The sequence below is a fragment of the Pipistrellus kuhlii genome, unplaced genomic scaffold (genome assembly GCF_014108245.1).
Source record: "Pipistrellus kuhlii isolate mPipKuh1 unplaced genomic scaffold, mPipKuh1.p scaffold_m20_p_2, whole genome shotgun sequence".
Lineage (NCBI taxonomy): Eukaryota > Metazoa > Chordata > Mammalia > Chiroptera > Vespertilionidae > Pipistrellus > Pipistrellus kuhlii.
In genome coordinates, this window is record NW_023425515.1 from 44990821 (window position 1) to 45016418 (window position 25598).

At 49.5% G+C, this 25598-nt stretch overlaps 1 protein-coding gene and 1 long non-coding RNA gene across 2 annotated transcripts; one reads left to right on the forward strand and one right to left on the reverse strand.

Moving 5' to 3' along the window:
- Nucleotides 1-7020: 7020 nt before the first annotated feature.
- Nucleotides 7021-17182, reverse strand: LOC123652633. The gene is made up of 2 exons (XR_006742069.1): nucleotides 17106-17182; nucleotides 7021-8817 (listed from the first exon to the last, which is right to left on the reverse strand). It is a non-coding gene; the product is annotated as an uncharacterized LOC123652633 (long non-coding RNA).
- Nucleotides 17183-22711: 5529 nt separating this feature from the next.
- HES1 (hes family bHLH transcription factor 1) lies at nucleotides 22712-25277 on the forward strand. The gene is made up of 4 exons (XM_036445641.2): nucleotides 22712-23084; nucleotides 23228-23323; nucleotides 23569-23656; nucleotides 24352-25277. Exons 1-4 carry the CDS (start codon nucleotides 22977-22979, stop codon nucleotides 24900-24902), a joined length of 843 nt encoding a protein of 280 aa, XP_036301534.1. The 5' UTR covers nucleotides 22712-22976; the 3' UTR covers nucleotides 24903-25277.
- The last annotated feature ends 321 nt before the right edge of the window (nucleotides 25278-25598 follow it).

The following is a 25598-nucleotide window of genomic DNA, read 5'->3' on the forward strand; positions in this document are numbered from 1 at the left end:
TTCAATCCACAGTGACTGAGTGATGAACAGATATCAGCTCACCTTTTGCCTGGGAAATACAGAAAGGATGAAAACCTTCCTGCCTACGCTTCCAGACCCAGGTCCCCCTGACCACTCTGCCCTGCCTGGACCCCAGCCCACGCTCCCTTATGACCTGGTACAGACCACGACTGTACACCTGAGCCATTCTCCCAGCGCTGATGCAATTTGTTTACTCATCTGACTTCTCACTTGACTCAGATCCTTAGGACAAGGTTTTGCATTTTGCTCAATTTTTAAAATATATACTTTAAATTGATTTTAGAGAGGAAGGAAGAGGGGAAAAGAGAGAGAAAGATCAATGATGAGAGAATCATTGATTGGCTGCCTCCTGTATGACCCACACCAGGGCATCTGCCCTGACTGGGAATCGAACTGTGACCTTCTGGTTCATACATAGACATTCAACCACTGAGCCACATAGGCCAAGCTTTTTTATTTTTATTTTTATTTTTTATTAGCCTCTCAGATTATAAGCACAGAGTCTGGGACATAATTCAGTCAACATGCCACATAACATGGTGTTTAGCAAATGTTTACAAATGAAGGAACGAATTAATGCAGGACAAGGATATCTCAAGTACCAAGGAGCCATCCAGCACTGGACCAAGTGCCGTCTCTGAGGCATGGAGGATCATGGGAGAAGAATATAACTCACCATATTTCATTAAACTTCATCATAACTGGTTTCTCTTCCCTGTGGATCATGAACACCACGAGGCCAGGGGCTGTGTCCGTCTTATGCACCCCAATCTCCAGCAACACCTGCAACACCATGGAAGGGGCTTTAGGGATGGCAAAGAAACCCTGATTTTCACCTTTGATTTCCTCTAACCATTTACTTAGTAAACAGAACAGCACATTATGGGAAGTGTCGCATAGCCTGCCCCTTCACTGTCTTTCCTCTTGTTTTTTTGTTGAGAACTAAGAACTGTTGGAAATGGGGTGGAGCTTTCTCTCCACGTTGGAAGATTACCTGGAGCTGTAAGCAGGAACCACACAGGTCCCCCACAAACAGAGCCTCAAAGGAGAATGCTAATCCCCCCAGAGCAGGTGGCTGAGGAACAGGCAGCATAAACAATTCACGCGAGTAAGCTCCTCGGAATGGAATTGTGCAGCACGTCTTCAAACCTTCTTATACAAACAATCTCCGTTAAGAGACGGGACAGAAAGGTGATTTCCTAAAGTTTTGAGATGAAATCAGTTATGTGACATGGAGCTCTATCCTCGAATTTTGCAAAAAGATAGAATAGGCCGTTCCTTGCCCAGTTATACCTCAGCACGGTCTCAGTTATAAATGAGTTTAGCCCTAGCTGGCTTGGCTCAGTGGATAGAGCGTCAGCCTGCAGACTGAAGAGTCCCAGGTTTGATTCTGGCCAAGGGCACATGCCTGGGTTGCACGCTCGATTCCCAGTAGGGAGCAGGCAGGAAGCAGCCAACCAATGATTCTCTCTCATCATTGATGTTTCTATCTCTCTATCCCTCTCCCTTCCTCTCTGAAATCAAATATATATATTTAATGAATATAATATATATATTTAATGAATATATATATAATGAATTTATTGTCGCTATCTGGAGCTCTGGGCCTCTCTCAGGCCAGACGTCCTTCTTCATTCAGGCACTCACTGGCTAGAACACCCTTTGTGAGGCAGAGGCTCTCAAGCTCCCTAATTGGACATCCTACACCTCCATACCTAGGAGTCAACATGCATATCCCAGGGCCACTCCTGAGACTCCGGCTGGGTTGGCTTAGGGTGGCAGTCTGGAATCTGCAAGTCTGCATGCTAACAAACTCTCCAAGTTCATTCTGAAGCTGAGAACCCAAGGCCTATGCTTTGAAAAATCGCTATTCTAGTCCCAGGACTAAAACCCTTCTCTGGGCTTCCCGAGGCCACTGGTTGAGCTGTCCTCTTCCCCATGACTCCATCTACCCCCTGGACAAACCTCTCCTTAGGCACAAGTCACATTAGTGTCATGTAACTGTGGCCTTGTCTCTTCCTCTAGCACATCACACATTGAGTGGCCTGTAGGGGATATTCAGGAAATATCTGTTGAATCAAAGAGTAAATAAATAAATGAGTGAGTGAGCAAGTGAATGAATTTAACATCAGCCCTTTCAGGTTCTTTCACCTCTAACTTGATGAAACCTCGACTTGCTAGCTGAGACCATTTTTCATTCTGTGTCCATGTGGCAATCTCTCAGAGATGCTAAAGTCAGCACCAGTGGTGAAAAGCAGTTCCACACACACAGCCTAAGGGAGCCCGTCTCATTCTCCACTAAAGCCCAGAGATGGGTGGGTCTAAGACGTCCATTCACAGATGCTGGTGCTGTGGCTCCCAGGCCAGAGAAATGGCACCAGGACCATCTCTCCTGCAAGAGAGCCATGGGTCAGATTTGAGGAAGGGAGGGGGAGTGAGTGGGAGGAGGCAGTCAGTGGATGCCCTTCTCCACCTCTACTGCTGAGAAAAGCTTTGGGTAGAAATCCAGGTTGGGATGTTAATGGTGCGTTTTGAATCAAAACACAATAAGCTCCTCATTCCTTTCCCATTCACAACTTCCATTCTTAAGGCTGGAAATAAAAGATCCCGCCTGTCCTGAGACCTGCCAGACTGCTCCAGGCTAAATCAAAACTTTAAACTGCTGCCATTCACCTGTGCTCTGTGGGATAAGCAGGTGACAATGATCAGGGTGGGTGTTGAGGACAGTGTGATGTAAGTGGGGCTGGTGATGAAAGAGCTGCTGACAGACAGTGCAAGCAGACACCATGGGAACAGCTTGGGCTATGAGGTAATTTGGTCCAACACGTAGGCCCTTCTGCTTTCTTCGCCTTGACATTCGATGCCCCAACAGTTATTCAGTAACCAGAAGTGAGGTGGGTCCTATGAAACTCCTGAATCTCCTTGGGGATGGAAGGGGGGCTGTATTTCTATGATCAAGGACACAAGAGGAGAAGCCAGAACTGGAAACCTACCCCAGACAGGTGGATGAAACAAAACTCAGGGAAGATACTCAGAAGCAAGGGGCACCATTTGTAAGGAGAGAAGGACAATGACTCTGCACAACATTTAGCTCAGACACGCATGCCCCGCTCTTCACGGGGAAGCGAAACGCGCTCCCAGACTGATGCACCACTCCAGCCTCCACCACCCTCATCACGTGGCCAACTTCTCCCTCGGTGCCTCTTGTTTTAAGGACACCAGTCAGATTGGATTAAAAAACCACCTTACTCTGGTATGACCTCATCTTAACCAATTACATCTGCAACCGCCTTCTCTCTAAATAAGGTCACATTATGAGGTACGGGAGATTAGGACTTCAACATATATTTTTGGGGACACAATTCAACCCATAAAAGGTAACAACACCCAACAGCTGTAATCAGCCCAGCTCGTAAAAGGAAATCCCAGAGCCCACACAGTCTACCTAGCTCCACTCAGTCCTGGGAAGGCCCTTAGCTACGGATACATCTGCGATTCCTCCCAAAGATGGAAACGAGACATTCATTCATCAGTTCTTTAAGGAAATATTTACTAAGCACTTATTAAGTGTCCTACACATGCTGGCTATGGGTGAGAGAAATAAGACAAGGTCCCAGTTATTGATGAAGAGTATTCTAAGGAAAACTGTTCAGTTTTGTAATTCTTTGTTCAACTGTCTCCAGCCTATCCTGCTTCAGTAGGAGCAGTTTGAGAGCCAGATAACCTGGCCCAGGTGGCCTTTGAAAGAGGTTCCCCATATTCATAATTATTCGTGGAACTGGGCTGCAAGAAGTCTTTGGGGAAAGCAAAGCAAGCATTCAAGTGGCTAAAGCACAAGGGACTACAGGTTAGAGGGGAGAGCAATCCAAAAGCCAGGGAGGCACAGGGAATACTCAGGAGATTTTAGAGCTGGAGAGAATTTTTGAGAGCATCTATTTGGTGGTTTTCAAATTTAAACACAAAACCCAATGGAATTTTTTTTTAAAAAAAAATGGTATGAGGACATGCAATGTGTGAACAGGCAAAAGCCACATGGTTCTGGTAGAGGGTGAGAGGGTCCATGAGACTGCTAATGGGGAAACTAAGGCCCAGAGAAGGGGCCATGAATGTGGTCCTCATGGACATACACGGTGAGTCTACAGCAGAGGCACGACTACTCCGGAGCTTTCGACACCACTTCATATTCTTGGGGAGAGTGGACAGGAAGATGGGTTTCTACCTCTGGTCTCCATTCTCATCCAGACTCTCCTTTTCCGCAGGCTCCTTCCTGTTCCCACACTGCTTTCCTGGCTAGAGGCCTATCCAGTGCTGTGATCCTCTGTCTTTGGAGGAAGGGGCAGGAACTCAGTGGCTTTCTGGTTCCTTCCAGCCAGTGGGATTAGACTTCCTCGCTCGATATCCTAGGGAATCCTTCAAAACTCCCTGGGACTCGCCCCACTTTATCCCCTTGTGGAGGAGAAAAATCAAGGTTCATGAGACACAAATTGGAAGTGATTTCTTCCCAAGTTTGTTCTAAAACCAGCCTTTTCTGATCCAGATGTTTGACAGAGACAGAGTAAGTTGGGGAGATGCATAAACTTCCACAAAATATTCCACCTCAATTTGGGATAGGAGTCTACACCCAAAGAACAACCAACACTCAGGCTTCTTAACCCAACCAGCTCAATCCTGGGAGGAACTTCCAAGGGAACCAGGTCTGTTCATGATGTGTCCTGTCCACAGCTGTGGTCAATTTGTCCTCCATCCATTGGAATTACTCTCCAAAAACTCACTGCAACCTTGGGGGATGTTCACTCCAGAGTCACTTTCCTGCCAGTCAAAGGAAGGGCAGTGGTTTGGAGAAATCTCCAGAGTGGTGCCTCTAGGAGGAATGATGGGCCTTGATGTGTGTGCTCCAGCTTCTGCCACTTACTACCGGGTGACTCAGGATCAATCTCCTGATTACTCTTGAACCTGTCCCGCCCTGTAAATTGGGGGTTTACCCACAGTCATTCAGCAAACACTGACTGAGCACCTACCATGAGCCAGGTGCAATGAATGAGCAGAGCTGTGATGAATGCTGCCCCTCCCTACTTCACAGGCTGGTGTGGGGATAATCAGACTGTTAGGAATCTGAAAGTCAATGGTTGTGACATTTAAACGTTGTTTCTCCTCCAAGATCCTGATGGAGTGGGAGACATTTATTTCCCCAGCATGTCCGTTAGTCCTCCAGACTTTTTTCTCTGATTTTATGCCAAAACAATAGGATTCAATCCCACGTTTTTCCTAACTTTCCATCCCATCACCCATGTTGAGGGCTGAGTTGGCAACCATGATCCCTGCAAATAGGTATTCTCCCATTTTTCTTAAAAATAGGACTTTACCTTATTCATCCTGCATTCCCAGCAACATAATGGGTGCTCAGTAAATATGTTGAATGAATGAATGGGAAATCTTGCCTCCAAAGAGAAGAATTCATGAAATTAGAATTAAGAGGAAGAACTCCTTTTCTGAGTTTATTTTACCTATTTCCATAGAGATCAGCATCCTCTTTCATACTGTCCAGGCTACTATGAGGGACTCCACGCTGCACGTTCTCTTTCTGGAGAAAGATGGCATAAAAACCCTTCGCTCCAGAGGACATTGTGTGCTGTCCAGCAGCCAGTCCCAGCTTCAATCTCCCGACATCTTCCTGTTACACCAGTTACACAAAAGGGAGTGAGCGATGCGTGTGTCCCCTGCCACCCTCATGCTAACTGCCAGGGCCCAGGGGAATATTTTCATCCAGCCTTTCTCCCCCTTTCTTTCTTTCTTTTAAGCTTCTTTAGTGATAAAAGCTGAAGCAAATTGAAATTGGCAGCTCTGTGGTCTTCAAGCAATAGGAAAAGTACTAGAGATCATGTGAACCACACTTTTGAAAACTTAAAAAAAAAAAATCTAATCTTGCCTCAATAAAAAACGACATCATGTCACGGTAGTCGGCAGGGGGAACGGCTTGAAAGTTGCTGGCAGAGGCCCAGCAGAGTTCAGGGGTTCTGCTGGCTGCGCCGAATTCCCACGGGAAAGGTGGAGGGAGAGGGCCGCCTTTCAGGTGAGCCCAGGAGTGGGGTGGGGGGTAAAGCTCCCCCCGAAACTCCCTGTAATCCCCTGCATTGCTGTAATCGCAGCTCGGGGGCTGGCTTCCTCCACCCCTTCTCCCACCGGCCTTTCTTCCCTGATACAGCTTTTGGCCGTGATCCCCGGGCTGACTCTGAGGGAGAGACGACAGCCAACCCGGGAAATCTCAGTGACAACGAACCTCCCTGTGAGGGCACAGAACCAGAGCCAAGGAAGGTGGCACCCACTGCCCAATTCCACGGAGTGTGGTGTCTTTGCAAACTCACCCCTGTGTGGTCTGAGCCAAAGGCAGCAATCAAAATGGCAGGTTGACTGTGCTGAGCCAGCCCTTCTGCAAGGGGCTGCCTTGGCCCCGGGAAGTGGAGAGCCAGGCTGGTTTTCACGGCACTCAGTTGGTAGTGACTGTCTGCTACCAGCAACTGACTGTTCGGCACTTCCGATGGGTATATAAGGGACAGGTATGAGTGACTGCCTCTGGAACACGGCTTGGGGGATGGGGCCACCCATGGAAGAATCACATTTTTAAAAATGTATTTTTATTGATTTCAAAGAGGAAGGGAGAGGTAGAAAGAGATAGAAGCACCAATGATGAGAGAGAACCACTTACTGCTCCACACTGGGGATTGAGCCCACAACTTGGGCATGTGCTCCGACCGGGAATCAAACTGTGACCTGCTGATTCATAGTTTGATACTCAACCACTGAGCCACTGGGCTGGGTTACTTTTGTACTGCTTAAAATTTCTAATTTCTAACCATATGTTTTGTTGTTGTTTTGTTTTATTTTATTTTGTTTTTTACATTCAGCCCTCAGGGATGCCTGTTTCTCCCTGACTTCTCAAGCTGAGATACAAAGGACATTCCTCCTCCCCACAAGGGACACAGATTGGACCAACAAGAGGAATTCTGGAATTTTAACTTCACTTGAAAGATTGGGCAGAGGAAGAGGCAAAAATAGTTTTTACATGGAAAGAAAAGAGGATATATGTGAAGTATAATGCAAAGTGTACTTGGATGACTAAGAGAAAACATGATGTGTTCATTGCACCGTATGCCATATGCCAACAAACCAAGCACCCTGCCAACCAAGCGCTCGGTGCCGGCTCTGTGTTCAAGAGTCCCTGAGCCGCTGGGGTGTCTGAGAGCCTGTTTATCTCCAGGGGCTGCTCCCGTGAAGCAGACTCTAGTTAATGTCAACAACCAAGAGGGCAGGTGTTCCGAGAGGGGCTCTGAGTGGCAAAGCTGAACCTTAAGGGAGGGAAAGGCTATTGTTTGGCAGAGCAGGGGTGGGAGAGTGTGAGCAAATGGTGGTGGGTTGGCCTGGGCAGAGGTGGGCCTGTGGCAGACAGAAGTGGGGTGCAGAGAAAAATGAAGGTAGGCCCAGAAAAAGAAGGCTCCAATGAGGGACTGCAGAGCTTAGACTCAAGGTGGCCAGCCCATGCTTCTCAATCTGGTTAGTGAAGCCCCACTTCAAGGTGAGAGAGGGAGGAACATGCCCTAGGCATTCAGATGGTGGCCCAAAGCTGCTGAAGACCTTTCTTAGCAGTGTTAGTCCTACTGTCAAAAGATATGCACAATCCAGTCACCACTTTGTTACAATTCTGGTCCAACCCACTTCCATCTCTTACCTGGATGATGTCATAGCTTCCCAAGCAGGGTCTCCTTGCCTCTGCCCTTGCCTACTAGAGCAGATCTTTTAATAATATAAAGTCACATCATGTGACCTCTTCGCTCAACATCTTGCAATGGCTCTAGAATGGTTTTCCTGCCTTCCTCGGATTAATAAGCAGATCATTAGAATGTCCCCAGGCCTGCATCAGCTGGCCCTGTCATTTTTGGCTTCATCACTCTCTCACTCCCCTTCCCACTTTGCTCACTTTGCACCCATCACGCTGGCCTCCTGGCTTCCTTAGAGTGCTTAGGCTAGATGTGGTCCTGCCTCCGAGCTCTTGTACTTGCTAATTCTTTTCTGGAGAAAGCTTCACACACTGGTTCCCTCCTCTGCTTCAAGTCTTCTCTCCAAGGTCTTCCCTGACCATGCAATTTAAACCTGCAGCTCCTGGCACTTTCTATCTCTCCTCCCTTAATTTCTCTCTGCAGTACTTGTCACCATTCAATATACTATCAAGTCCACTTATTTATTTTGCTTATCTCTCTCTTCATCTAAAATTTAGGCTCCAAGAGTACTGGCTGTTTTTATTTCTGCTTTATCACAATGTAACATCATGCAACTCCTCCTTTCAAAGAGTTGCAATTATAAATGTAGAATGAATAAGGGAAATAACATGACTTTTAGATCGCCACAGCATTCATTGCCACAGGTGAGAGCCTTTGATAGATTTAGTAGGCGGAAGTGTAAGCATAATAGCATATTTGCATTGCTTTGAAATATCACACACACACACATCCCCCAAAAATCTTTTTTAAAAAATACAAAAAGTTGTAACTTGATAATAGACAATACTAGAGAAACGATCTTAACCTTGTGATCATGTTTACAGCAGTGAAATATGTCATGTACATCTGGGCGTTCTTCCCAATAATGCAGCTCCTCAGTATCAGACAGACCCCAGTGGAGAACATTCTATGAAACAACTGACTAGGACTCTTGAAAGCATCATGAAAGACAAGGAAAGATGGTGGAGCTGCCACAGAGTGAAGCAGATGAAGGATACAAGATAACTAAGCACACTGTGGAATCCTGGAACAGAAAGAGAACACAATACATTAATGGAAAAAATGGTGAAATCTGAATTAAGTCTGTAGTTACAGTACTGGAGCAAGATGGATTCCTTAGTTTTAATGATCACTCCATCATTGTATAAGATGGTAATGCTGGGAAGCTGGTTCAAGGGTATAAATGAGCTCTATGTACTATTTTTGCAACTTTTCTATAAGTCTAAAATTATCTCAAAATATAAAAATACATTTAAGCGTCATTGGGGGAAATCTGGAAGTCTTTTTTCACTGAACTCTAGACGTTGGGGTAGAAAGAAGAAAAACAAGTCTAGGAGTTATTATTAAAAGTGGTATGTGGAAGAAGGGTCCACATAGTTCAGTCAACAAACCAGTTGTCATCCTTTGACTCCTCCTTCCCCATCATTGTCCACTTGAGGCCTGGCAGGTCTCAACCTCTTGAATCCCTTCTCTTCAGCCCACCAGCCCCACTTAAGTTAAGGCAGGGCTCCAGCTTCCCCTCTGATTTACGGGCCAAAAGGCAAATCAGGAGAAGATGAATGCATGCTGTACGGAAACGGAGTGGGAAAGTTGGCTCAAACCTATCAGTAGGTAAAAGGAAAAAACCCCACAAACTCCGAAGCCCTGGTCTTGGTCATTGTACACAACCTTTCTTCTCCGAGAGAAAGCGGTGGACCCCACACAGGGTTATCTCCGGTTTTTAGTCAAAGAATTCACCACACTTAGGTGTTTTTTTCATCTCCCCAGTTCATTTATTTTTTCAGGGTAAACACTCGTGATTCATAAATGCCTTACCAGTGAATCAGTATTCTCCTGTTCAAACCAGCAGTGGCCACATCAAACAATAGCCCAACAAGGTATTATTAATCATTAAATAGGCACATAGAAGACCACTCAGGCAAGGGAGCCATTTTTCTTTTTGTCTTCTTCTTCTTCTTCTTCTTCTTCTTCTTCTTCTTCTTTTCTTTTCTTTTCTTTTCTTTTTTTTTAAGGGAATTAACAGAGTAAACCTTGACTTTGACCTATTCGAAAAAAAATTTTCTGAGTCCAGTTTGGCTCAATGGATAGAGCGTCGGCTTGCGGACTGAAGTGTCCCGGGTTCAATTCCGGTCAACGGCATGTACCTTGGATGCAGGCGTATCCTCAATAAGGGTTGTGCAAGAGGCAACTGATCGATTACTCTCTCTCATTGATGTTTTTAACTCTCTATCTCTCTCCCTTCCTCTCTGTACAAAATCAATATATATATATTTTTTTAATTTTTCTGAGTGTTTTTTTGTTTGTTTGTTTTGGTGGTGGGTTTTTGTTTTGTTTTGTTTTGTTTTGTTTTTTCCTATTAAAGATCTAGTCAACTTCAGGGCTAAAAGGGTAAATATTTCATGTGGGAAAATGCTCCTTCCTTTGGGGTCTTCCTTCAGCTATGAAACAATGGCTTGGATTTCAAATGTTAGCATTCGTTTTTCCACATTCACATGCCTAAGAAAAATAGGTGTGCTCAGCCATCGTAAGTAGGTGCAAGAGTCCCTGGTAGCATTGCTGTGCGGCAGCCACAGTCTGGGTAAGGGAGGAAGCTGAGAGCACACACACTCTACAGAAGAAGCAGCCAAGTCATGGCAAGCATACCTTGAGCTTAACCGTCCAACCATCATGGGACCTCCCTCTGACCCTGCTTTCTCTTCATACTCTAGGTTCAAAAATGGGGCTCCTACCTCTGTGGAAGGCAGATCAATGGCATCACCTTCCACAGATGTTGAAGTGATAAAGCATTAGTGACTGGGGAAGAATATTTCTTCTCAGGAAGCATCCCTAACGAAAAGATAATGGAAGAAGTGGAAGAAGAAACTAGCAGATGCTAGTTTGGGCCCACAGAAGTAGGATGGCCACATGTCCAGCTGATGCCAGCTGTCCTGACATAATGGTTTAAAAGCATTACCTCCTAACACTCAAGAGGGTCCCAGTATGCTCATCTACAAGAACCTGCTGGAGCAGGAAAGACCTCAGTCATCTTCCCCACCGATCTTTCTCTCAGATAAATCCAACCGGGGTCCCAGGAGGGCTTGTTCGCATTACTCTTTTGGATTGTGTTCCTCTGCAGCTGCCCCATTCTTTCCTGGGGAGGGAGGGGAGAAGTCACCCACACATCTTGCTGATGCCCCTGCCTCCACTGGAATTCTGCTTTCCGTGGGCCTGAGGCGCATTTCAATGATCAGAGCCAGGCCACACCAAGCTCTACATCGGCCACAGACAAAGCCGCAACCACAGAGCGAGGGTAATAGAGACCCTCCTCCCTGGGAAAGAAGAAGCCAGATCCCTTTTTAGGTTTCTCCTGCTCGCACGCCCTGAGATTCATAAAATACCAGCTGGAGCTTCTGCTTTGTCAGATACTCATGGACCAATGGACCACAGTGGCTGTGCATTTCTTTGAGAATATTAACATCTTGTGACTTTTTTCCCGATGAATGAGGGTACCTATGTTGCTCGTCCAAGATACGTACATAGCAATGCTAAAAACAGCTGACAAGGCACACTGTATTTACCATATGCCAGGCATTGTCCTAAGCACATTCTACACAGTGGTTCTCATAATGAACTTGGTAATATGAATGTCTCCCCACAGAACCGGTAAGTAAACTGAGGTACTGAATGATCATGTCACTAGCTAGAAAGCAAACAAGCCGGGATGTGAACCAGGGTCATCAGTCTCCAAAGTCTTTACTTTTTAATCACTTGCTAGAGTTTCTTTTCTGAACAGATATATAGAGCTATGTGTTCAACATTCCTGTAAGAAATGATCACCAGGTCAGTCAAATCTCAGCTGTAAAACACTTGAAGTTCACAGAGGAAGGTGCTATTTAAACATGAGGCCATTTCACCTCGCCTTTATAGCCCCCTTTATCAATATCGCTCAGCATCGTAAAACAGCAGGTGTGGTGGGGTGCTCGATAAAAACAGGTGGTTTTGTGTGTGGTGTTTACACCTATTGAACCCAGTGTGTCTGGGCATGATTATGCTCTACTTCTCGGATATGCAGAATCTCCCATGAGGGGTGGCATAGAGAGACTGAGGGCACACGCAGTTAAACCATGGCCCTCCTCCTGGGGACCTGCCGGCTTCTGGGACTGCCCACCAGACTCTCCTTTTCAGTCCCCTTCCCAGTTTCCAGAAGGACCAGGGATCTCCCACCGGCCTCTTTTGCCGTTGCATCTGCTGCCCAGTGGGGGAACCTGCCTGCTTAAATCTTACTTATTAACTATACACAGATATGGCAGCCCGCGATTACAGTAGAATTATTTGGGAGCTCAGTATCTCACTCCTTCCCACGAACCTTACCCTGGGAATTGCTTTGTACTTTCATATGGCCATGTGGTGGTGTGTCTTTAATAACCATCAATAAAGATAGGCCTGGGGAAACACGGACAGCCACAGACTCCTCTAAATTCACTGGATTGCAACAGAGCAGGGCTGTCCGCAAGGGTAGCCTGGCTGCCCAGAGTAGTCACCAGGAGCGGTCAAAGTCAACCCAACTCTCTGATTCAGCAACCAAAGAAAACGGGAAAATGGGCTAACCCTCGGAGGGTTCCATGACATTGCCAACAAGACATACTTAAGTCAAAGTTCTTTTATGCAACTATTCTTCAAATATTTGAAAGTTAATTCAAGTTACGTTCGGGTCATTGGAAATTGGATGGTTTAAACCCCTGACTGTACTGTCTGACTACCATCAACACAGGTTCACCAGATGCAGAGAAAATAAGTGGAGACTCCTCCCCCATCTGTCTGATGGCAGGTGCTTCTAGACACGCCGTCTAGGTCTGTCCAGGTGCCAGACTTTGAGGGCAGGTGATGAGGGTGCAGAGGGTGAAGAGCCACCCCGGACAACGATGGCAACTCTTCGAACGTGGTTCCTGGGCCCTCTGTGACTGTGGGAGCCCAGCGGGACTAGGCCCCCCGCTGGATACATGTGAGATGTGTACAGCGTGGCCATCTCCTCGGGGAGCCAGTAACACGTTGGGACTTTCTCAGGCCCTCTGTGGGTCAGACAGACACACAGCATGTCACACAGAGCCCCCCTCCCCTGCTCCTCTGGCATTTCAGTCAAGGCTAGCCGTGGTAGTCTGACCCTGCAAAAGGGAAGGTTCTTTTCTCTTCCTCACATAATGTCTCACGTAAGCAGCCCCTGAACCTGGTCCAGGCCATGCGACTTTGTTATGCTGACAGCAATACAGACAGCATAGAGCAACGCTAACTAGAGAGGAAAAGCGATGCGGATTCCAGAGTTCTACAAGGGCCCTCAGTCACAGACCTGGTCTCCCGGGCCAAGGGCCTTCCAGGAAATCCCCCCAAAGGCACTGGGTGCTGAACTAAGCAGCTCCGGCCTCAGCCCAGGAGAGACTTTCTGTGTCCTTCCCAGAACTTGCTCAATCATCTTCTTGCTCAGTGAGATCTCTTCTCCTGACTTCCTCCTCCCCACCCCCACCCCCTTTCTCTCTTGGCTTCTCACCAAGAGAAAGGACCTTTCCTCTTTGCTCCAAAGGTGCATTCTCTGGATTACTAATATGCTACACCAGGCTGTCCCCGCTGTTCCAGTTTCTGGAAATCTTTTTTTTTTTTTTTTAATATATTTTATTGATTTTTTACAGAGGAAGGGAGAGAGACAGAGAGCCAGAAACGTCGATGAGAGAGAAACATCTACCAGTTGCCTCTTGCACACCCCCCACCGGGGATGTGCCTGCAACCAAGGTACATGCCCTTGACTGGAATCGAACCCGGGACCCTTCAGTCTGCAAACCAACGCTCTACCACTGAGCCAAACCGATTTCAGCAAGTTTCTAGAAATCTTATTGTCACCTGTGGCTGAGAAACAAGATTCAGTTCTCTCCTGGCCTCTAAGTTCCCTAGCCGGCCTTGTCTCTCTAGAGCAGGGGTGGGAGGGTCGGGCCTTAGGGCCGTATAAGGTCCAAGAATCATTTGGTTGGTCCTGCCAAGGCATTAGGGGTGAGATAATTAAATGTCTGACTGAATATAACAAATTTTTAAGCTGTTAATCTGATATGGCCCACAAATGATGTTATAATATAAACATCCAAATGGCCCTGGGCAGAGGAAAGTTCCCCCACCCCTGCTCTAGAGCCACTATTTTCCAGAAAGCTCATCTGTCCTATATCCTGTGCCCCCAATAGCCCAGGGCCCTGTTGAATGTCTCCTGCACTGACCACTTGAATCCTGTCTCTTCACCCCACTCCCACCCCCATTCTCCCACTAAAGTCTTTCTAAGTCATGAGGCTATATGTAATGACAACATGTCGCAATGGACTAAAAAGTGCCTAGTCAGCTGTTAAGTTCAACAAAGCAAGGAAACAGGTACTTCCAACTCCGTGGAAGGGCCCAACCGTGCCAGCACCCACCAGTCTTACGCTGCATTTGTGGCAGCTGCCCGAACAGCTTCTCTTCATTCCCTAAGCCTGATACCCAAAAGGAAAATACAGGGTGGGCAAAAATAGGTTAAATTACCAGCCATGATCACCTAAAAGATGAATCATAAGTAAGGATACTAAGTAATAATAACACAAATAAATACAATAATTAGTAAATAATCTGAGGATGAACTGCTTCCTATACTCACAATTATAAACATACTTTTGCCCACTTCTGTGTACATTTCACATGCAAATACCATTCAAAATCTCTTCTATTTCTCCCCTTTCCCTCTGCTAAATGTGAGTCAGCCAGCAGCTCGATGTGATCGTGCCCCAAGGCCTTCACTGTATCACCAGCATTGCACCTTCTCTGGGCCTAACACAAGCCTAGTATAGACAGAACACAGACTACTTCAGAGCTGGAAATAATCTCTCCCCCAACCTTCCTTTTAGAGCACAAGTAAAGGAAGCAGGTTGACCATGATAAGAAAAAAGGAATGACATGAGGCAGGATTGTCCTGTGTGAACCCTCTAAGAGGCTTCCTATCTCCTGGGTCTCAGAAGTCAAGATCCCTTCTTTTCCAGAGGTTCTGGAGGGATGAGCACACCCGAGAGAGAGTTCAACGCAGCAAGCCTGACATTTAACCGGGCTCTGCGCTGGGCATATTCTGTCAGACTACCCAAATCACTCACCAGCACATAGCTCAGCCGGAAAACCCGCCTTTCGTGGTAATGTTACTCACTTGCTGTAGATGGCATTTCAAAATGTTCTCATAGAGAGATACAGGGGGGCGGTTTTCTGGGCTGGTGGGCAGGAAACCTGAGCTGATTTTGGCTTTGCTATAGCCTCTCTGGGGAGGCTGCCTGACCTTGGGCAAGTCACTTCCTCCTGGGCTCAGTTTTCCAATGCCTTCCATGAGGGGCCAATCCAGCCACTTAAGTCCCTTCCCCTGCCTCCTCTCTCCCCTTTGCTCTGAGAGATAATGCAAAGATAATAATGACGGCGGTTATCATTAAAATGTTATACGCATCTGCCCCTTATTGCTTTTAGGCCCTGAATTTTACCTAGTAAGTCGTTTTCCTGGCTAGCTGAGTTTTGCTTTTGTTTGTGATATTTTGAGAAACTTGGTCTGATATCCCCATTAGAACAACTCTCAGCAATCCAAACAATCGCGTATCTTGGGTTGAAAGGGGCTACCAGGGGTCCTCAAACTTTTTAAAGTGGGGGCCAGATCACAGTCCCTCAGAGAGCTGGAGGGCTGGACTATATGAACTGCTAATTCCTACTGTAACACCTCGGCTGCGCTCACTGCCCAAAAAACCTGGCAGGCCGGATCAGACTCCTCTGCGGGCCGCATGTGGCCCGTGAGCCATAGTTTGAAGACGCCTGGTAGGCTTTGCCCCCTTTCCTGGGCCTTCCAGAGCCCCCCCACCCCCCACCCCCGAGTCACCAGCCAGGGTATAGTTCTGAGCTGGGAAATGACCTCCTGTATCCCAGGCTTGCAGGCTTGCCTCACTGCAATGCTGCTCAGAGGGTAAAAGGTTAGCCAAGAGCACATTCAGAGCCTTCCCACCGCTGCTGTGGCCGGGCCAAATGTGGGAGTGAAGGGCGCCCTGCCCCCACCCCGTTGGGAAAGGCTTTCTTGGCAACCACCCTCCTTCAGAGTCTCTCTGGCTCCAGCGAGTTTTCCAAGAGGCGGTGGGGGTGGCGGAAAGCCCTGCAGGCTGCTGTTAGCCAATGTTGAAAGCTTCTGTCTTCCACCTCCACCCGCAGCTAGCAGTCCAAGGTCCCGGCCTGGCCGGGAACCAACGGAGCAGTTTTGTTCAGAAGTAGCGACTTATTTTTATCAAAGGTGGAATGCAGGGCTGCAGTTGTGTGCGATGCCCCCGCATGGCAACCAGCAGGACTCCTGCTCCAAGCGCTAGGGAATCCTCTTCTCCGCCTGGACACTTGGCTTTCCAGCCTATCCCTTTGCCATCCAAAAACTGGGGGTGCAGAGCAGCTCCAGTGACTCCGAATTAAGACAGAGAAAAAGTTCTGGAAATTCAAAGTGTCTTTATTAATGTGTCTATTTTCAATCCAGGATCTGTAACCCCCACTCTAAACTGACCCGGGACCACAGGACTGTGGTGTGACCCAAAGAGCTCCCAGCTCGCAGCTGGCCCCCACTCTGGCGGACGGTATTGGGGACCCTTGAGCCAGTCCCTTGCCCTCTCTGAAGCTGAGTGTCCACTTGTAAATGGGGACTATCTGGCTCAGTTCCATCAGTCTTCTGGGGTCACAAAATGCTTTGAAATTCTGGTGAAAGCTATGGACCCTCTCCTCAGGAAATAAACAAACAAAAACAAACTAATTAATTAATAACACATCCATTTATTCTTTCAAAAACGTATTCATGGAGCACAATTTTGAATTCCATTTCACGAGCTTCATAGGCTCTCTGGGAGTTCACCCGTGAACCGTAAGGTAAGAAGTCCCAGTTGTGAATTCTGCTGTGACGCGCATAGAGGGACTCTTGTCTGGAAGAACCATAAGAATGGTTCTAGGAAAGGATCATAAAACTAGCAGTCCGGCAGGTGCCAGAACACAAAGGCAGCCGGGCAGCCATTCCGAAGGTGATCTCGGGCTTCGCTCCCGTTCCTGTGGTGGTGCCCCCACCCCGCACACACGCACACAGGCCCACAGGCAAGCACCGGGACTGCGGGGAGCCGGCTGCGGCCCTGGAGAGACGACAAACATCTCTTCTATCCCGGACTTTATTTTTCTCACGGTCTCTGAAAGGGCCGAGATCAGGTGATATGTGTGGGACTGCTCCTGGTACAGGTGCGGAGCAGGTACCGAGGGGAGGAGAAAATCCGCCCAGTGTGTACTTACTCAAGGCTCTTTCAATAGCTCTCCCAGATAGCTCTTGGCAGGGCAGCGACCACGTCTCTGGCAGGCTGCAGGGAATCCGAGTGTGAGAAAGTCAGTCAAGCGGAGGAAAAAGGTGGGGGTGGGAAGGGGGAGAGCTTCCAGTCCTCAGGCAAAATACCTTTTTTTTTTTTCTTCTTCTTCTTCTTCTCTCCCTCTCTCTCCTTTCAGGAGCTTTAAACCAAACCCACAAATCATTCAGATACTCCAGGACAAAGGGGGGTCTCAGGACGTGTAGATGCATTATTTGTTTTAAGGTTTAAAGCAAACAGGTGAAGCAACAAGGCAGAGAATAACCCTTCTTGGGAGCAGAAAAGGGAAAAGAGGAAACACAGCAGCCTCTGGTCCTACCGACGGGGCGTGATACAGCAGCAAAGACGCCGTGTGAGCTGCTGGTCTCACCGTGGATCAAAGACATGACCGCTGGCCAACACGGCCCAATATTGTCTGCTTTGGGAGAGAAAGGGGGATGCCTGAAAAATAGAGGTGGTGGCGGTCTAAGAGGAGCCTTCCAAATCCAAGGTCTTTTCTCGAGTTTAGGAGCTTAATTCTCCATTTGAGAAAGGGGTGGAGAGTGTGTCAACGTGGTGCTATTTTCACTGCCCAGGAAAAGGATACGGAAAAATAGTCTGTTGGGCATATTTGCAAAGAAGCTTTCTTCTTAAAAACAGTTAGGGTGGAGGGCCAGCAACTTCCTGGGTTGGTTTTTATCTTTGTTTGGCCCACACACAAATTCATACCACATTTTAGCCACTTAACTGACCCCTCTGCCTATCTGAAAGTGTGTGTGTGTGTGTGTGTGTGTGTGTGTGTGTGAGAGAGAGAGAGAGAGAGAGAGAGAGAGAGAGAGAGAGAGAGAGAGAGAGAGAGAGAGTTAGTTGCTCATTCTCCCGGATCTTCACACTCACACTTCTGAAGTAGCCAGAAACAAGTTGCTGATTAACTGACTGAGGAGGCTGCTGTACGCATGGCAGTAAGACCCTAACTTGAGCTGAAACCGATTTGGCTCAGTGCATAGAGCGTCGGCCCGTGGACTGAAAGGTCCTGGGTTCGATTCCCCGTCAAGGGCATGTACCTGGGTTGCAGGCACATCCCAAGTAGGGGGTGTACAAGTGGCAGCTGGTCGATGATTCTCTCTCATTGGTTTCTAACTTTCTCTCTCTCTCTTCCTCTCTTTAAAAAATCAATAAAATATATTATTTATATATATATATATAAAGACCCTAACTTCTGTGCACCTTCAGGGTGCCCAATCCCGAGGAGATGGAAGTTAGGCCAAAAAATAAAAGACGTTTAGACTATAAAAGACAGGAATGGTGTACCCAGCTAGTTAATTAGGGCCCAAGAGCAGACAGCAGTCAATGTCATAGCAGAGCTTCCCGGAGAACTTACTGACTCTCATAGGTTTGGGGGGAACCTAGAAAGGGTTAACACGCTTCCCTGGAAGAGTTCAGTTCCTTGGAAGAATCTGGGTCGGAGTATTTAGGCAGTTTTTAAAAATTCACATGCTGAGCAGAAGCATTTTAAGAAGACTACAACGTCTGCATGGCAGTAAGGAGGGTAACTTCACAGGCTCCTCACCCTGCACCAGGAGGATTTCAAACACACAGGAAAACTCCACCATTTTCAAAAGCAACAGACAATTTTCTGTCATCATCACATTTCCATCTCTTTAAAAATAACAAAGCAAAGCACTACCCCACTGGCCCAGGTTGCAGGTCAACAAAGGAGACATTGTTCATCATTTCTTCAGAACAGGATAGGGCACAGCCTGCTCCACAGTGTTAACACACACACACACACACACACACACACACACACACACACACACACGCTCCCAGAGAGTAGCCTGAGGGCAAGAAGGAGTAAATCAAGCCTGCAATGAGCTAAGATTTGGCTGCAGACTTGAGGGCTGTCCTGAAAGGTGGAAATGAGGCTAGGAAGGTAAATACGGTCAAAATCACAAGGATTCCTTAGTTGAGTGGTCGGCAAACTGCGGCCGGAGAGCCATATGCGGCTGGCGAGCCTCGGTTTGCCGCTCTGCTGACTAATGCGTTTGCCGACCACTGGATAGGGGCTTAATCACAAGGAACAACAGCCTGTAATTCTTGGAATTGAGAGTCTAGGTCGGTGGTTGGCAAACCCATTAGTCATGTGGCTCGCCAGCCGCAGTTTGCGGCTCACTGCCTTAGACTCCAGATCACAAGGGGTGCGTTAAAGGGAAGGCAGATTTCCATTGAGCCTGGGTCACTGGACAGTGTGCAGTCATTTCCCAGGTGAGCTGGTTCTGGGCAGGTGCTTCCCGGGGAGTAACAGCCTCCACCTGTCACTGAGGAACCTTCTTTAACGGCTTGACCTTCCTAACTGGGCTCTCTGCCTTCAAATCCTACAACCCACTCTCCACACTTCTGCCAGAGCCATCTTTGTATAGGAGAACTTTAATGTCTCTTCTCCACTCGAGCATTTTATAGCCTTCCATTGTCTAAAGAGAAGTCCAGAGTTTTGTGTCATAACTTCAAGCCTCCTCCTTCAGTCCCTTCTTATATGCCTCCCAGACACACACCCTGGGGTCCAAATCATTTCCCTGAATGAGGACCCCAAGTTCCAGTCTACGACTTAAATGCCACAGGTTACTTCCATCCTTCCTCCCCGGCCCCATGACTCACCACATTTCCAAGGCCCCTCATCCTATCTTTTAAGATACAAAGCATAGGCCACTTCCTCCAGGAAGTTTTCCAGGATACCCCAATTTATGAGTAATTTAATCATCCTAAACCTCTTCAGCATTTTAATTCTGTCTAGACATATAACTGTCTCTACTGAACTAGGACATACCAGAGAAATATACTGGGAAACAGACATTCGTTGCATTTAGGAATATAGTTCTCTCTAGTCTGTGGGCTTCCTGAGGGTAACACCTATTTTACTCATTCCTGTATCCCCAAACAGACCAGCACGGTTGCTCATATATATGTATGCATTAGTGTTTCTGTTAGGTTCTCCTGATCTCTCCCGCCATCACCTAAGCCCAAAAAGAAAGGAATGGTAGAGGAATGCCTGGTCATCAATCAAAAACATCAGGGTCTGTCTGCCTCCAGAGTTGATTGGAAACTCCTTGTAGGGCTGCCACTGTCTCTCCCAACGTGGTAATCCGGGGGATTAACACACTGTCTGGCATACAGTGGCGTTCCATCATGGGGGGGGGGGGGGGGGGGGCCCTTGCACAAGGTCACCCAGAGTCAGGAATCGCCCTAATCTCAGCCAGGAGGAGATCTGGTGAAATCATTTACAACATTATCTCAGTGGGGAGCTCGGAGGAAGGAAGGAATGAAGTGTCTGAGAAATGTGTGCCAGGCCTTCAGCGGCCTCCAAGCCCGGGGAAGGGCGGGGGGGGGGGGGGGGGGAAGAAGGGGGGCGACATCAAACAAGACGCCTAGGCTGCTCCAGCCCGGAGCCACCGGAACAGCGCGCCGGGCTCCCGGGGGCGGCGGGGGTAGGGGCGAGGGGTGGACGAACCGGGCAGGCGAGCCGGAGGGAGGGAGGGAAGGAGGGAGGAAGGGCGGCCGGCAGGCCGGGGTAGAGCGCGTCGCCCGCCCTGCGCGGCAAATCCCCCAGGGAGGCCGCCGCCAGAGCCCTGGCGCTCCCGGCCCGGCGCCCGCCACGTGGCACCCGGCGGCGGCGGCGGCGGCTCCTGGCGGCGCGCGGCCCGGCCAGCCGGCAGCACGCAGCCGCCCGCCTCCTCCCGGCCGCCCGCCGGCGGCCTCCGGGCGCGGGGAGGGGGAGCTGCCGGCCGCCCTGGACCCCGGGGAGAGGCGGGCGGCGCGAAGCCGCTGTAACCGCAGCCGCCGAGCGGAGGCAGGAGGCTGACCCGGCCGCTTCCTTAAGTGCGGTCAGGCGTCCCGTGACCGCGGCGGGCGCCCGGGGCCCGAAGGGGGAGGAAGGGAGGGAGAGAGGGAGGGAGGGCCGCCGGGGCAAGGAGCAAACAAGAAGCTCCCCCCCCTCTCCCCCGGGCTTTCGCCCGAGTGAAACCCCTAAGCCTGAGATCAGGGGTGGAGTGGGGAGTTGGCCTCTTTCCCCACTCTCCACCCTGGGGCTCGCGCTCCCCGCCCCGGAGGGCTGACCTTGGCCGGGGGAACGCGGGGGGAAGGGAAAGAAAGGGGGGGCAGTAAGCGCAGGGGCTCGGCTCCCAGCCCGCCCGCCGCCCCCTCGGATTCCCAGCCCCAAGGAGGAGGGCCCCCCCCCCCCCCCCCCCGACACACACACACACACACCACACGCAGCGCGCGCCAATGAGCCCTGGCCAGGGGCAGGGGGCGGGGTTTTCCCAGGCTCGAGCACAGCAGCTGCTATTTACCTTCTTGGCTTCTCCTGGGGACCAGGAACCAGCCCCCGCGCTCCGCCGCCCGCCGCCGCCCCCCGCCTCTCCGCCCCCGGGGCGCGCGCGCACACACTCACACACACGCACGCACACACACATCCTCCCGGCCCGGCCGCAGCCGCGGCGGCAATAAAACATCCTGGCACGTGCTCCGGCTCCAGGCGCGCCCTCGCCGGCCGGCTGATGTCAAACTGCAGCTCGGCTGGTGGAGCTCTTAAAGGGCCCGCGCGCGCCGGGTGCTGAGGCTGCGCCGCCACCGCCGCCCGCCCGCCCGGCGAGGAGAGGAGGGAGAGGAGGAGGAGGAGGAGGAGGAGGAGGAGGAGGAGGAGGTTAGAGGCTCCTGCACAACCCGCCACCTCTCAGTGCCACGGAACCGAGAGCTTGCGGGTGGGAAAGGGAAAGAGTGGAGATGGCGCGTCCCTGAGGCATGGCCATCCAAGTCCTCCTTGCTCATCGTTCATTTGAAATTCTATTTCCTTTCTGCCCAGTTGGAAATTATTCTGATTATTTCCACGGGGAAGAGCGGGATCCAAACCCCCAACTCCTGAAGAGGAATGAAGGGTGAGGATCAAAAACCACCTTGCTCTGAACAACCTGCAAATGTAAGGTGGGAGGCATTTTTCCCCCTTTTCTGCATGACAAAAGGACTTTTTGTTTTGTTCTTTTTCTGCATGATCGACTTTCGTCCCCTGCCCCCAATGTATATAGTCTGAGCGGGAAATTACTTAGATGTTTCGGTAACGCACACGTTCCCCTCCCCCCTTTTTTTTAACCACTGCAAGTATAATCTTTTACCCTGTTCTTCTAAGCCTTTTTAAAAAATATTTTTCAAATTAACTTAGCGTCAAAGCAGCTCTATTACCCATTGGAAAGGAAACGAAGAGCAAAGACCATAGCCCCCAAAGAAATAAACTGACGAGAGCAAAACCAAGGCGGAAAAATCCTGCCTAAAGCAAAGCTCAGCAGGGATAGTATCAAAGGGTTAAAATCCTTTTGATTGACGTTGTAGCCTCCGGTGCCCCAGGCTCAGGCGCGCGCCATTGGCCGCCAGGCCTTGTGCCTGGCGGCCAATGGGGGGGCGCGGTCCACGAGCGGTGCCGCGTGTCTCCTCCTCCCATTGGCTGAAAGTTACTGTGGGAAAGAAAGTTTGGGAAGTTTCACACGAGCCGTTCGCGTGCAGTCCCAGATATATATAGAGGCCGCCAGGGCCTGGGGATCACACAGGATCCGGAGCTGGTGCTGATAACAGCGGAATCCCCTATCTACCTCTCTCCTTGGTCCTGGAATAGCGCTACTGATCACCAAGTAGCCATAAGATATAATACACCCTCAGCACTTGCTCAGTAATTTTGTAAAAGTCTCGAATAAAAGGGACATAAAACAAAAAAAAATTTTTTTATGTGTGAAGGACTCCAAAAATAAAATTCTCTAGGGATTAAAAACAACAACAAGAGAAAATGCCAGCTGATATAATGGAGAAAAATTCCTCGTCCCCGGTGGCTGCTACTCCAGCCAGTGTCAACACGACACCGGATAAACCAAAGACAGCATCTGAACACAGAAAGGTAAGGGCAGTACCTGTATCCCTCTCTGCAGCCCCAAGAAATTAAACTGGGGTGGGGGGGGGGGGTGTCTTTTATTCCCTTAAAACTTCCTTGGTGAAATGGCAGGTCCCCTGGGAACTCAGGGCTTTTTAATTTCTTTACAGTCATCGAAGCCTATTATGGAGAAAAGACGGAGAGCAAGAATAAATGAAAGCCTGAGCCAACTGAAAACACTGATTTTGGATGCTCTTAAGAAAGATGTAAGTGGGTTAATGCTGCTTTTATAGTTTTAATAAGTGAAATGCTATTTCTCAGGTACTACGTAAGAATGAAATCCTCTCACCGGCGGATCTTCCCCGCCAGCATTGCGTTCTTCCAGGCGGGAGGGCTGGTCCCCTTCTGTGGGGGGGTCTGGGGAGGTCGGCGCCGTGGGAGGGACCCCCCAGCACTCGGAGGCTGCTGGCGGGGGGTCTCACTTGCCTTCCCTGCCTCCTCTTCTGTGCAGAGCTCGCGGCATTCCAAGCTGGAGAAAGCAGACATTCTGGAGATGACAGTGAAGCACCTCCGGAACCTGCAGCGGGCGCAGATGACGGGTGAGGGCGGCTCGCCGCATCCCCCTCTGCGGGCGTCCCTCTCACCGGGCGGTGATTTCTTCCAGACTTCCGCCCGTGGTTGTGAGAGGCATTCAGCTACATTTTACTGCCTTGGCTCCCTCTTACGTTCCCACGGTCTGGGGCTTATTTATAGCCACAACTCCAAGTTGTTACTGTTCCGGAAAGGGAGGGAGAGCGGTGGCCGCGGCGAGGGCGGCGGGCGGTTTGGCAGCGGGGAAGGCGGGTGGGGGCCAAAGGGCTCAGAACTGTGTGGCGTTTTGAGCTGTGGCGTGGTGCCTGGAGGGCTTCTGGTTTAGCAGTCCCTCCTCCCCCATCATAGAAGGGGAAATGAGGTTCGGATGGCCGGGAAGGGCATTACCCAAGGTCACATCGCACGCGCTGAGTGTGTGTGTTGGCAGGGGGGGGGGGGGAGAAGAGGGGGGGCAGGGTAGATCTAGGCCCGAGATCGATTTAAATCCAGTGATTTTTAAGAATGGAGAGAAGGAGCGTCTAGCTTAAGTTGCCAAGCTAGTGTGGAGAAGTGGATGGTTTACTAAACCCACCCACACCCTAGCTGGAGGCAGTTCTGCGGGCCCGTGGTCAGGAAGGCGCGCCGCGGGGACCTCCCAGGGCGGAGGCGGGGGCCTCGGGGCCCGGGCCTTTGGGTGACCTGTCTGTCTCCCTTCTGTCTGCAGCCGCGCTGAGCACAGACCCGAGCGTGCTGGGGAAGTACCGCGCGGGCTTCAGCGAGTGCATGAACGAGGTGACCCGCTTCCTGTCCACGTGCGAGGGCGTGAACACCGAGGTGCGCACCCGGCTGCTCGGCCACCTGGCCAACTGCATGACCCAGATCAACGCCATGACCTACCCCGGGCAACCGCACCCCGTCTTGCAGGCGCCGCCCCCACCCCCGCCGGGACCCGGCGGCCCGCAGCACGCGCCGTTCGCGCCGCCACCGCCGCTCGTGCCCATCCCCGGGGGCGCGGCGCCCCCTCCCGGCGGCGCGCCCTGCAAGCTGGGCAGCCCCGCTGGAGAGGCGGCAAAGGTGTTCGGTGGCTTCCAGGTGGTGCCGGCTCCAGACGGCCAGTTCGCCTTCCTCATCCCCAATGGGGCCTTCGCTCACACCGGCCCCGTCATCCCAGTTTACACCAGCAGCAGTGGGACCTCCGTGGGACCCAATGCCGTGTCGCCTTCCAGCGGACCTTCGCTCACAGCCGATTCCATGTGGAGGCCCTGGCGGAACTGAGCCAGGCCACCCCTCCCCCTAAACTCAACCTCTCTCTCTCTCTCTTCTCTCGGGACACTAAACAGGAACTTGGATGCTGGGAAAGAAGAGAACTTTTGTGATTAAATGGTTACTTTGTTGTTATTTTTTAATTTCTAAAAAGTTACTTTTTTTTGTAGAGAGCTGTATTAAGTGACTGACCATGCACTATATTTGTATATATTTTATATGTTCATATTGGATTGCGCCTTTGTATTATAAAAGTTCAGATGACATTTCGTTTTTTACACGAGATTTCTTTTTTATGTGATGCCAAAGATGTTTGAAAATGCTCTTAAAATATCTTCCTTTTGGGAAGTTTATTTGAGAAAATATAATAAAAGAAAAAACCGAAGGCTTTTATGTCTTAGAGCTGATTATTTCAGAATATGTTTAAAAAATAAACAAATAAATAAAGGCACTGGGCAGAAATTGAATGACATGTAATCTGAGAGTTCAGGAACTGGTTCTTTTGTTATGCAAAGAACATTTTTTTAAAAATCCATCAAACTTTTCACCATGAACTATATTCCATTTAATTTGCAAGAACCCAAGGGATATGGCTTCTCTGATCAATTTGTGATAAATTTCTTAAAGGGTTTCCAACATTTAGTCATAGCTGGGTAGGTCATTCAGTGTACCTGCTCCTTCTGAGAAAGGTTGAACGGAATTCGGAAC